The sequence below is a fragment of the Ptychodera flava genome, chromosome 17 (genome assembly GCF_041260155.1).
Source record: "Ptychodera flava strain L36383 chromosome 17, AS_Pfla_20210202, whole genome shotgun sequence".
Taxonomy (NCBI): Eukaryota; Metazoa; Hemichordata; class Enteropneusta; family Ptychoderidae; genus Ptychodera; species Ptychodera flava.
The window spans coordinates 28145754-28158973 of NC_091944.1; the positions used below are offsets into that span (position 1 = coordinate 28145754).

At 39.1% G+C, this 13220-nt stretch overlaps 1 protein-coding gene across 1 annotated transcript in view; it reads right to left on the minus strand.

Moving 5' to 3' along the window:
• LOC139115968 (histamine N-methyltransferase-like) overlaps positions 1-13220 on the minus strand; it is a 31566-nt gene continuing 18346 nt past the window's right edge. Inside the window, exons 2-4 of the mRNA XM_070678447.1 lie at positions 5106-5289; positions 3619-3954; positions 1-1848 (exon numbers count right to left, since the gene is read on the minus strand). Coding sequence (XP_070534548.1) covers positions 1502-1848; positions 3619-3954; positions 5106-5283 — 861 coding nt within the window. The 5' untranslated portion in view covers positions 5284-5289 and the 3' untranslated portion in view covers positions 1-1501. The remainder of the gene's footprint in view (positions 1849-3618; positions 3955-5105; positions 5290-13220) is intronic.

Below are 13220 nucleotides of genomic sequence, written 5' to 3' on the forward strand. Positions count from 1 at the left end.
TTACTACAATTACTATGTATTTCGCTGAAATTATGAAACAATTGACGAAAACGTAAGCCTGTTTGCAGTCAACAAAGCACGAGGTCGGGCAATTTCACGACCCCCTAACTGAAAAAGTACGAAAGCGATCACCTTATCTGTTTATTTTTATTGTTAAAATATATCAAAGCACAACATATGCGAAAATCGGAACATTACAATATTCCCTGACAAGGCTTAGGCATGCTTTTCTCTGAAATAATCCCAAATGATAAAAGACCGGTCTGTAGTTACAAATGCATGGGATATGGATACTACAGGACCGCCAAACTTAACAAGTGGGACGGGAAACCACCGTTTTCTGTTTAATTTTGCTTTGCAAAATTGATCACAGCACAACATATGCAAAAATCAGATGACTGTATTCTCTCAAGTTTTGGGCATGCTCTTTGTGAAATCAACACTTAATGCCCGTTTGTCGCTGAAAAAATATGGGGTAGGACCCCCTAAATCAAACGACAGGGCCACCCCCTTCTTTTTCTCTTTATTTTTGATGACTTTATTGATCAGAGCATTACAAATGTAAAAATCAGAAAAGATAAAATACTTTTAATTTTGAGGCAACCCCCATAGTTTTATAGAATGCGCCTGGGGGACAGATATTCAGACTCTCAATTTATTACTATTATTTACTGGCGCTCATTTTGAGGCTCTTGCAGTAAGGAAACTTTTCGCCGTCTTAGTTTCATTTTTCCGCACACAGTTAAGATAGGGTTGGCGGCCACTTTGAATTTCAAATATCGGTAAATGTTGGGTAATTTGCTTCTCCACTGTACCAAAGTTTGCACGGTGACCCTTGGTTTTTCTTCTTTGGTAAGAGAATGGTTGATCGTTTCATTGAGGAATTTTTGAGCAAAAGTTTAAGTTTTTCACTTTCGATGCGCATACTCTTACCTTAATACACACAGCAGCTAAGACAGCTGCTGAGAGTCGCTGTATGGTACCGCATACATGCATTGTAAACATTTTCCGTGAAACTTTAACAGACTTACAAACACTAATGGATAAGTTTGAAATTCCTGACAGTTGGACATTGTCCGTTGAGGTACACATTAAGAATATCTGTGAAATTTCTATACCGTTGTTTCCAGTGTGTCTCGTTTTGCTCTTAGGCCTAATCACACACAATGACATAACTGTCTACACACAAACACTAAGAACCAGTGTTTATGTACACACACGAATCAAGGCATCTGTGGGAACATACATGTAAAATCAGAAAGCAATACGACCAGAAATTTCAGAAAAGGTGTTTCAACTAAACACAAGGACTTCGGTTTCAAATATCGACAAAAGCAAATTTAACATCATTTGAACAAACCTTAATCAGATCACACTAAGTCTGATAAACCTATTTCGCAAACTATTCTTCTCTAGCTATGGATATTTCAAACGTGCTTGCCTATCTGATATTTTAATTCTTTAAGTGGACTTTCGTATCATGGTTGGTGACATTATGTAACTATTTTTTAAAGATCACAATGTCTTCCTCGTCCGAGTCAAGAATTAATTGACCATCTTTTACATAACAATGTGCCCGAAAGAATGCCATAAAGTCACTCAGCACACCCTCTTTAACATGTTTTCTAAAATCAACAACTTGAACCAAAAAGTCAAGCAACATATTTCCATCTTTCGAGTCTTCTTTGAAACATTCATCGACCGAGCAGTAGCTCTTCCTGTACCTAGTGTGGATTTCTATGTCAGGGAGTCTTCGTTGAATCATACGGCGAAGGGAGGCTGATCCTGGACATTCGCGCGTTCCAGGGTTTATTTCCATTGCCTTGGCATTAACCTGCTCTTGAGGACCTTGAAATAAAGAAGAAATGACCAACGCCATATTTATGTTTTAACCACTGATACAGGAACCGTTCCTTGCATGATAGAATTACAAATGAGAAAGTGGTGCTATGTTGCGTTACCTTTTAATGTGCGATATTATTACACATTTACCGTCGACAACAACAGAATACGTATTCCAGGGCCTGCCGAAGCAGTCAGCTTCCAATTCAAGCACGCAAAGCCTGGTACCTTTGGCGGATGGCTCTACGCACTCACTTTTGGACCGTCTCAAAGGGCCCATGGGACGATCGTTAGAAAGTAACTCGCGATATGTACATCTAGATCTCGCCTCGTATTGGTGTCGGAAATTGGGAGAAAAAATGTTCTGCCATTGTAGGAAAATAATTAAAATACCCTAAAAGATGCACTTAGAGCTGCATGTAGCTCTCTGCTCCGCCTAAAGTGATATGTTGTACTTATGTCCTCATGTATACTTGACTGTATTTAAGTAATATCCATATAGTACTTCACTTCCTTGCCGTGCGCATGCACTACATTTCTTTGTAGAACGTCGATTCCACGTCAGGTAATATCCACACAGTCCTCACTCTTTTAGATCTTGAATATCTGCCAAATTCTTTAAACTCCTTCCATGTTAGGTGCATATGCACTTTATTATATGCCTCAATGTGAGTGCATATCAGTGCATTGATTTCAATAGGAACATCCGGGGAGTTAGCGGGCGTGTGAACGATGTACTGACCGGTTTCCATAGTAACCCGGTCCGGTGAAGACCTTTGACGTGTTCGACGTCAAAGTAGACGCATAATGCTAAATGTAAAATATCCTCGTCGGGCAAATTGTCACCTGCTCTCGGGCACATCAGGCAATAATATATAACATTGCTGTTTACAAATAATTATTACACTTTTGAGACAAAATAGTCCGACATAGCACTCAGCATTAGATGACCCTTTCAAAACTTCATAATTTTTTCTTGTAATGTTTGAAATATGTTTCTGTTTTGCTGTATCTGATTAAAATGTCTTCTTTTGCTCTTTTTTCAAAACAAAATAGGTACCATCCTCACCTTTTTATGGACGCTGATACCGCGACAAATGTTGTAGCCACACTATTTGCTAGATAAGACTGAATACAAAGTATGTATTGCTGCACTTTACCTTCACCTCAATTATGATGGTGTGTGAGCGACCAATCACCAAGCACTCAATTTCAAAGAGGAAAACTGACCCGATTATTCGGCAAATTCATCAGCAATCAACCACAAAATATCTTGAACACACACTGACACAGACACAGAAACAAACGATTTTACAGAAAATCGACTTATCCCTAAAATTTCAGAATACAAATGAACGACCTCCCTCTGCTTATCATCAGACGCAAATTGAACTGCACCAACAGGTAATTACAGACTAGCAAATTTCTGATATAATGGGTAAAAATATGCTCTAAAAGATAACTTATTTTCAGCATATTTTGTCAATCTGAACATTTATGGGTAGTCTGGCCAAGTTTTCTACAGAAGAAAGAGAGCAGTATGTTAAGCTGAACTCTTTGTTTATCACTTACAATAAAATGAGCAATAGGTGTACAACTTCTATCACAATGGCAGCGTTTCGTGTTGCTACCTACCTACCTACCTACATACCTACCTACCGACATACATACATACATACATACATACATACATACATACATACATACATACATACATACACACACATACTCATCCAAGATCAAGATACATTATTTGCGCACTAAAGATATGCTTACCAGCAACCATGGTGTTAACCAGGATTCCCCTGTTTCCGAGTATATCGTAAAGATCAGCGAATATACTTCCATGGTCTGTAAACTGATATGCACTGTGTATTGTGTGAATAATATCGAAGTTGACCTTGACTTGAGCTTTTTTTGCCTCTTTCAGGTAATTTTCAATCGTAGTTTGGTTGAACTCAAAGTTTACACTTTTCCAGTCTCCCTGTTCCTGCTTCGATGCAACTAGTGATTTGAACTTTTCTATTTCAGCTGCATCAGGTTCCACTACGATGTAGTTGATGTGAAACTGCTTGTTGGTCATCAAATCAATGACTGGAACGTCAGCATCGCCTGTGTAGTAGCAAAATGCCGAAATTTGTTTCCACATTGAATCAGTATCGTGAAACAAGACGAGAAACAAACTAACACCAGTATTAGTTGAATGGCATTTGTCCCAATGTGTGTGTGTGCGTCGTCATTCAATTACGTTTGCTTAGTTATAGGGAACTTCTAAGAAAGGGCAGTCGATTGTGAGAAACTGTAACCATTATTGATTGTGCATACAACTGTTAATATGATAGTCCGACATTTTAAATATACTGAAAATTTGGAAGGCAAAATAATAGTTGTTCAAAACTTTCCTCTTTTTACGATTTGAAAATCGTCAAGCACTTGTCTTCCCCTCACCATGATATCCGCCAGGAAATCTCCTTCTACCCCATAAAGATATTGCAACAGGTCTTCTCTACTACAAACGTTCCCACTGCCATCTCTAAATTTGCCGTATGCTTACTTTCCCAATTTGCGACTTCGTCGACATTCGAAATGAACGCCCGCTGAACCGATTCCACACGCTAATAGGGAAAAGAGGCCAGTACAGTAACCACTTACGAACAACTTTTGGCAGAACCATCTTTGTTGGTGACCGCAACCTCACTTGGTAAATGCGCACATAGTCTGGTTCAACTACGCACTGTTTATTTGGAACACGATTGGAACTAATTTGGGATAATTGCATCTTCACATTTTTTAAATTTCTCAAAAAATTTAGGTGCCTTATAGCTGAATGTGGCAATATTACAAATTACTCATAAAAACAAGTGTATAACTTAAAAAGAAAAGCAGATGAGCTTACATTTGCAGATTAAACCGAGACATTACTTCAATATCCAATTATCCCAACTTAGTTCCAATCGTGCTTTGGCAGAAGTTAAGTTGCATACGGGATGAACAAATTCGGAGGCATTTGATTAGGCGTTTCGTTCTGTGTCTGCAAATATGGGTGTGCATTTAACTCAACGAATTCTCGGATTTAACATTCTCACAGAAGCATGTTCTTTGATCGATTAAATGTTTCCTATATCTCCATTATAATCTACTTACACATATTGTAAAATATCTATGCTCTGTTTGTACATTCTTTCAAACCGAGTAACATGTCTGAAATCCGCCCTAACTTTATCAAAACGGTGAAATACCTTCCATATATTAACATTACCTACCGTTCCCTGTCCCGATGGCTAGTACCTGCAATGAATCTTTCTTGACCTGCAGTTTATCAAAGATATCTTTGAAATCTACCTGTCGCTCATGCAAGTAGTGAAAGCAGTACTTCTTGTAAGTGCAAAGTCTGTTGTAATATTCCTTTGGATGGTGCTTCAATATTTTAACTTCTTCCATTCTAACCTGGAAAGGAAAATATGCTGAGCCATTCAGAATCAGGAAATTATCACGATTATTACATGCCTCGATGTGAGTGCAAATCAGTGCGTTGATTTGAATAGGAACGTCAGGGGAGTTAGCGGGCCGCGTGAACGATGTACTGACCGGTTTCCATAGTTATCCGGTCCGGTGAAGCCCTTCGACGTTTCGAGGTCAAAGAGGTGTTAATATTGGCCTGGATTACGCGCCATAGGACGCTTAAAGGACCAGTAATGCCAACATTTGACTCATAATTTTTTTCATTACTTTTGTTTTAAATGTCAATCAAAATTTACAAGATCCTGCTCTTCTTACAGATTTCGTATGCATTGTATACTGTGTCTCGGAAGATTTCAAAAAATTCTTCATAACTTGTGCTGCAGCCAATTTCACCGATTACAACCATCATCCTCTTCCTCGGCAAAAATCTCTGAGTCTGATATGTCACTGTCACTGCACCATAATACTATCTGAAGGATACTTTACTCGATAGTACATACACATATTTTACATTTATCTTTAAGAGTTATAATACAAAAATAAATTTATGTATTTCTTCCTTATTGCTAATTGACATGAAAAAAAAAGTCATTGAAACTTTTATTTATATTCCAGCCTTTGTATTTATTTAGACGGATAAGTTTTGTAAGCTTACAACTCTTTCCTGACAACTAGCTAGATATCAATAGTAGTGCTATGTAACAGCACTGAGAGCGAAACTTTTATTGTAAGCCAAGTTTCAGCACAGGGTACCCAGACATCTGGTTGTTGTTGTTTGTATTGTTATGCGTATTAGTCATGTTTTTGTTGACCAATAAAATTCATCGAACATGTTGTGTTGTTGTTGTTGTTGGTGGTGGTTCAAACGTAACGTGGATGTCATTAGCTTAAGGAACGCTACAAGGACACTGTCATTATTTGAACCGATGAAACTCTCTGAAACGATTTTGAAAAGACTGCCCTAATTGAGTATTTTCTGTATATTAATGTTTTTGAATAGGATCGAAAAATTCTTTAATCGGGTAGAAATGTACAACATCTCTCTGAACATAGACGTTTCACATAGGATTTTACATATATAAATATTTTTGACATATACTATGTGTCGGACATAGGGGTGTAGATACATAAGGGTTGGAACATTGAAAATAAATCAGTCACAGAATCTATAGGCATCATGGCCCAATGAATGGGCAGACTTTCATCTATTTTCAATATTTTCACACAAAGTAGACATTCAAGTATATTGCTGCATATACATTACTAGCAATCGCTTTGATTTTGTGAGGAGGGTCAAAATCTGCAACAGAACCGGAGCAGCTGTCAATCTAATCATGGCGCAGCATGTGCGGGGATAAGATCGACAGGGGATAAAAGCTGGGTCGGTTCACATTTTCGTGGATCCTACACGATTGGAACTAATTTGGGATAATTGGATGGTGAATTAAAGAGGCACTCCAACTTGGTAAAATTTTTAAAACACATTTTTTAATGCCAACGGTCGATATTTGACGTGGCGACTCCGCGCGGATCGCGAGATATCGATAAAAACATGTCATTTCCCGAGCGTATTTTTCACATCCCGAAGTTTTACGATCGTTTCTGGTTATGATTCGAAATCCCCCGAAAGTGTGTTGTTGTGCTGATTGACGATATTCTAGGGAGTCCAAAAACGTTCGAATGACGCAATTAATTTACCTCCTACTGCGATGACGTTATATACATCATGATCAATGCCCTTACCTCAGGTATTTTTTTTTAAACTTCTCCTTAGTTTTTGTTGTTTTCATTATTCTCAATCAGTTGTATAAGATTTTTAAACAATACCACATAGATATCCGTTTTTACGTGTAAAATATTAGTGGCCTCTGATGACTACATTTTGTCGTCTGCCACTCAGTTACGCGTGGTTCGATACATAGCGGCCGCCGCGTGTGGTACGCGCGCATACCACGCGGCGACCACTATGCATGCTATGTATCAACTGCACGTATCTGTCATGTGCTAGTCACCTAAGCGAATTTTGGTGGAATCAGCAAACTTTGTTTTTTGGGTCTTTTTGCCGAGTCAGTAAGACTCGGCTTTCTCCCACGGGACATGACCGATTACCGACGCCAGTGGTACCACAAGGTCCGGCGAGCAATATTTGTCTACAAATTATGAATATGATCAATAAATGTCTTGTATTAAACTTTTTTTCATTATACGCCTTACCTGTGTCATGGATGTAAAAAATAGTCTATTTTTTACATCCTTACCTGTGTCTAGTGTGTGCCTATTACTTTACCCTAGCTATCTGTGGATAGTATTTCAAAGAAAACAGTCTATATCTGTTAATTGCCCTCCCTAATCCCCTTTATTAATTTGTTCTGCCGATCGCCAACGCGGGGGCTTATCGCCCTGACCAAATACCTCGTTAGCAGTTCATAAGGTAGTAGCTCGCTGCGGATCATTTATTTCACGATGATGTCACAGCAAAATCTCAGACAAATCAATGTATTTTCATCAAAACATGTCTCCAGCTACAATGATTTTACTTTGGTCACATCAGACAGTTGATATTTTAGAAAGGTGGAGGCTTGCAAAGAATCAAAAGAAAAAGTATTGTGTTTCATAACATCGACAACGAAAAGAACTCTTGTCAAATGCGTAATTTGCAGATCCGAGTTGCTTTCATTGACATGAGAGTTTTCCTAGTGATAGTATTGGTTTTTTTATTCGTGTTCATTCTCACGCCCGATGGCTTTCCTTCACGATAAATCTCTGCAAAGCAATTTACTTGTGGCCAACTTGAGCCTGATTCTAAAAAATCCAACATGATCCTTTCTGTTTTGCGGATCAGACACGAGTAGGCATATCACTGTCAAGCCATTGGCAGTGGAACTGGTCTTCCACTACACTGTCTTTACGTGTAGTCAAATCTTAAACAGACAGACGAGTTCATTTCGACCCCAGAAACATTCTTGATTTTTTTAGAAATGTTCTCTAGATTTAATCATGATTTAATCATCCCGACTTTGCACAATCGGGACAAACACTGAAATTACTTCATACGGTAATTTTAGTGTTTGTGCCTTAGTAGTGTTTTAGTTGTGTCTATTTTTTACATCCATGGCTGTGTCTAACATGGAGGTAGCAGAGACTACCTCCATGTGTCTACCAAATGAAAGCCAGGGAAATTTGAACAAACTTAACATCCCAACTTTGATGCCGGAGCATTTTAATATACTAAAACACAGTGGGGAGTAACTGATAGTATATCAATCGACCTTGACACTCAGCGAAGCTTTTGTTAAAGTATGCAAATTTTGTTTACAACTTGCCCATTTGCTCGCTCCCGTAAACAAGATATGAGCCAGCATAGTTCAAAGGTCGCAACTTCCGTCTTCCGGCGTTACTCCCAAGTAGTAGGTATATATTCCCAACTGGGACGAATAAGAATTTTTTACACCATTTTATTCATTTATCTAAAGGGAGCGAAGGAAAAATTAACCATCCATGTAACTAAAGTATGACCCTGACCTATATACGAACTCACGCACGCGCAACAATTTTGGCGCAGCAGTGCATTGTCCTGAACTAAGCGGGGAAATTCCCTGCTGAGTCAGGTCCTGGACTTGCGCAATGCGCTATGACTCACCCCCACTATCAAAACGGAACGACATTCTATTCTCTCTCTCATTTGTTAGATAGATTCTGACTGAGCCGTACCAGAGCCGGTCTGCTCTTACAAAGGCAACCCGTACCGGAACAGTTCCGAAGGTGCGGGTCTCGTTTCTGGATGTGAATTTTATCTGCTGGCTGGTCCCTTTTCACTATGTTGGAGTCGTCGGAACGAGCGGAACCATAGGGATGTTGCGCAATACCCCTATCGGAACACTGTTGTGCAATACCCCTATCGGGACGTTTCCAGCAGGGGCTTTCCAGGAATTTCGCAATACCGTTCCAGTTGCTTAGTAACTTGTGATGTCATGTTCAATGTCTGTCATTCTACAGTTTTCAGAAAATTTTCTGTGGAATTTTTTTCTGAACGACTCTAGTTAACTTGTTCACCCGATAGATAAAATTTTAGTAATTTCCTCTGAACTTAAAATATGTCGGAAGACCATTACTTCAAACAAAATGAGTCGTTTCAGATGAATGGTACTGATATCTAAAGTGTTCACTCTTTTATCTCTACGTACAAATGTAGTTCCTAAGTCGTTCTCTACTCTATTCCCTCCAACAAAACATTCAATACTCATTTCATTGCGATCTTTATCAATACTTATGATAATATCACAAGTTGTTCTGTTATCTGTTTTCATAGCATAATATCCAACCAAATCGTCAAACTCGTCTCCCGTAGCTAACTTTACACATCTAATGAGAACTGTACCATGTTGAAGTATTTTCATATTATCAGTCATCTGTTGATTTACTGTCTGTAAAGTGAGAACAGCTGCCTCATCACCGACACTTTTAAGACCCAGTTTCTTTAAAGTTGTGTCCCAAAATAATCTAACTGGAACTCCGCTAGCTGTATACGAGCAATAATTCTCCCCCTCGTTTATCCACCTTCTTAGTGTATTATCTGCCTTCATTATTGTATTAAGAGGACTAATTTTAAGGTGAATCGGTATACCAAGAAGTGCAATGTATGGATTCGTAGGAGTAAGCCAACTACGAAAATCTAGCAACTTATATTTGTTAACATTGCTATCGAAATAAATAACATTTGGAGTCCCCGGCAGTTCATCAACTCCACCCGCAATTTCACTACCCAATATATCTAAGATGTTACGTGGTACATTATAAGGTCTGAATTTCTGACTATCCCCATCCCACGTCAGAGCAAAAGGAGTAGGATCGTTTGAAGCCTTTGTAGCGTCAATTACAGTTTCATCAATGTCTGTAAGTTCGGAAAATTCTACAGCATGTTCGTGGGAGGGTGGCACCGAGGCAGAGGCTAAAACGAAATATTTTTCGCGGTCCTTGTAACGAAGGACGTAATCCTTATTATGATTAGCAGCTATCTTAGTATTATTGTTCACTTTAACATCACTTAGATCTTCAAGCTCAAGATTTTGTACATGAATTGTACCTATACCGAAGCCACTTGGATCAGACATAATTATACTATATACAGTGAAAATTAAAATAATACCTTGTAATATACACAACCATGGCTTCAGCTATAGGAATGACAGTTCTCGGTGCTGTATTAAATGCAACGGCATTCACAGGAGGAAATATTATCGGACAAAAGCTTTCGGGGAATGGTGACGCTCTTATTGAAGAGAAGGTCCGACATGATAAAGCATTAGAAAAATTTGAACATGATCGCAACGTCTGGTCAGAAAAAAGATTACTACAGGCTGACTGGGAAAGAGAAAATCGGGCAAAGGACGCGCATGCTGCGGCTGAATTAAGAGATACAGATGCAGAAATCTTGGAAGAAGCAGAAGCGGTGCAAAGCCGTTCCGAAGGGGCAGTTCAATTCTCAGATTATTATCAGCCCAGTCCTGAGCAAAAGAAATATGAGATGATCTATATTGCTGGAGGATTGGTCGTGGGATGGTTTATGTTACACCGGTAGGATCCCTTCGGAACGCTTCGGAACGACTACAATAATTCAATACAAAAGTCAATTGGAAAGTTATTGAAATTGATCATCTTTCCATTCTGATCTGTTATCCAGATACGAATTGAATTCATGTAATCTCCCCCTTTTCTCAATGGTATAGAAATTGCTCCGTCTTTAAAATCGTAAGTAACCTTTTCACTTATTTCTCTCGTATCCCGGATGGGAAGTATTTGTAAACAGTTCGATACTTTCCCCTGTATGTATTCACCCGAACCAAATGAAACATATTTCCAGTAACATCGACTACATCTGAATGAACTATATATTTAGTGACTGTTAAGAAATCCACTCTCTTCGGACTAATAGTACTTTTTATAACTGGGTTGTCCTCAGGTTTATCTGAAAAACCAACTACGTTGGCGAAGCTACCTGTGGCATTGAAATAGACTTTAACATCTTCAGCCAGTGTTAGATAAACATGGCCTGACGGTAGATTTTTTTCAAAATTAATTTTTTGCTTCAACCCGATTGCTTTGTTTAACGTATCAATATTGTAGTTACCCGGACGTATTGATTTTGTTGTCTTATTTTTTGGGTCGTTTCCTTCTTGATATTTTAGTACATTATTCGCCCTCGTTATGTTATGCCATGAATTGTACAGTCCACACTCTAGCAGTCGTATCTTCGTAAACTGTGCCATGTCAATGCTGGGGTTAAAATTAACAGTAACCGGTTCGCCGTTTCACTTACAATCCAAATGATCATCGTTGTACGTTGTATGTATATATTACAAAGTATAAGGTTCTGCAGGAATAATATTTTTCTGTTCAAGGAGATCTTTGGTCGCAACCGCGGCAGCAGTCGCACCGCCTAATTTTGCCAAGCGAGTTAAATTTGGTCGACTTGGATCGCCCACCTCTATTTTCAGAAATTTGCTGGAGATCATAAGATATCCCATCGCAAGTCCTGCGATTACAATACCATCGTACATTGTGTTTACAACTGTTTTAGTATCCATGATTGCTGACTAGTATATAAAATAGAAAATAAAAATAAAAAATATGGGGAGTTAATCCATCTCATACAATGTAGAGGAGCTGGGTCCCCCCTCCCCTCCCCTCGGAACCCCTGTCGGAACTGTTCTGGAGGGAGCTGCTACGGGCTCTGTTTTTTTCGCTTTCTGGGGAGGATCTTTCCGGAGGGAACAGGGGGTATGCCGAGCACGCCCCCAATATAGCCCTAATGCAGTCAATGAAACTCCCACAATTCCTAAAACAAGATAACATTTATTATACCATTTATTATCGCGTGAGCTATCACACTGTTCTTTCATTGTAGGCGGTAGGTCTATACAGTTTGCTTCAGTCGCTACCGCATCGCTCCTCTCCATTGCTTGGCGTTTCTTCTCCTTGTTTTGCCTGTTCCATTCCGCTAATCGCCTGCCCGCAGCAACTCTCCCTGGATGCTTCGTCGGTAACGTAATTTTCTCTATGTTGCGCTGTGTCGGTGGGAAGGTCGTTGTTTCTGTTTGCGGTGTGGGCCCCGTCGTCGTTTCCGTTTGCTGAGTCGGAATCGTTTGCGAAGTTGAATCCATTTATTTCAGGTACTATATTAAACCCGATTTTTTTAAAATTTAAATGTTTACCCGTAATTAAACCGGTGGAAATTAGAGCAATCAGGGGCCCCCATGTGTACGCTATCCGTCCTGATAATCGTTTTATTTCACTGTTTAGAATAAAATCCTTTTTAAGATCAGTGGCATAGTTATCTCGATCATCGATTGGAACTACCTGACTTATTGCACGGGCTCCTAGATCTATGAAACTTTGAGTGATGGTATCACTTATAAGAGAACTGTATTTCGCTTCATAGACTTTAAAGACTCGTGTTATGGATTCATCGTTCCACCTTTCCACTTCTCTAACTGTAAACTCCTTACCAAAAAATAACTTACTTTGACCACTTGCGATGACACAGAGTATTTTTTCACGTTTCGTCTCTATTATGGATCGAGCGTCCGACGCTGCGGTTGGCCCTTCGGAATGCGCTGCCATATTTGCCGCTGCCGATGACTTTATTAAATTCTCCATTGTTTGCAGTATGTTATCTATTCTTAGTAAAAAATAAAAAATTCGTTTAAACCTGAATCCGAAATAAAGTATTAACATAGTCTGGAATGTTAGTATCGTTCCGATAGGGATTCCGACAGGGATTCCGGGAAAATTCTCCTCCATTTAAATCTATATGTATATAGAAACACAAATAATGAGTACAGACCTATTCCCAGTTGCTTTTCAATTGAATAAGACGAGCGTACCAACAGTACAGCATGCTGATATTCCTTCCAAAC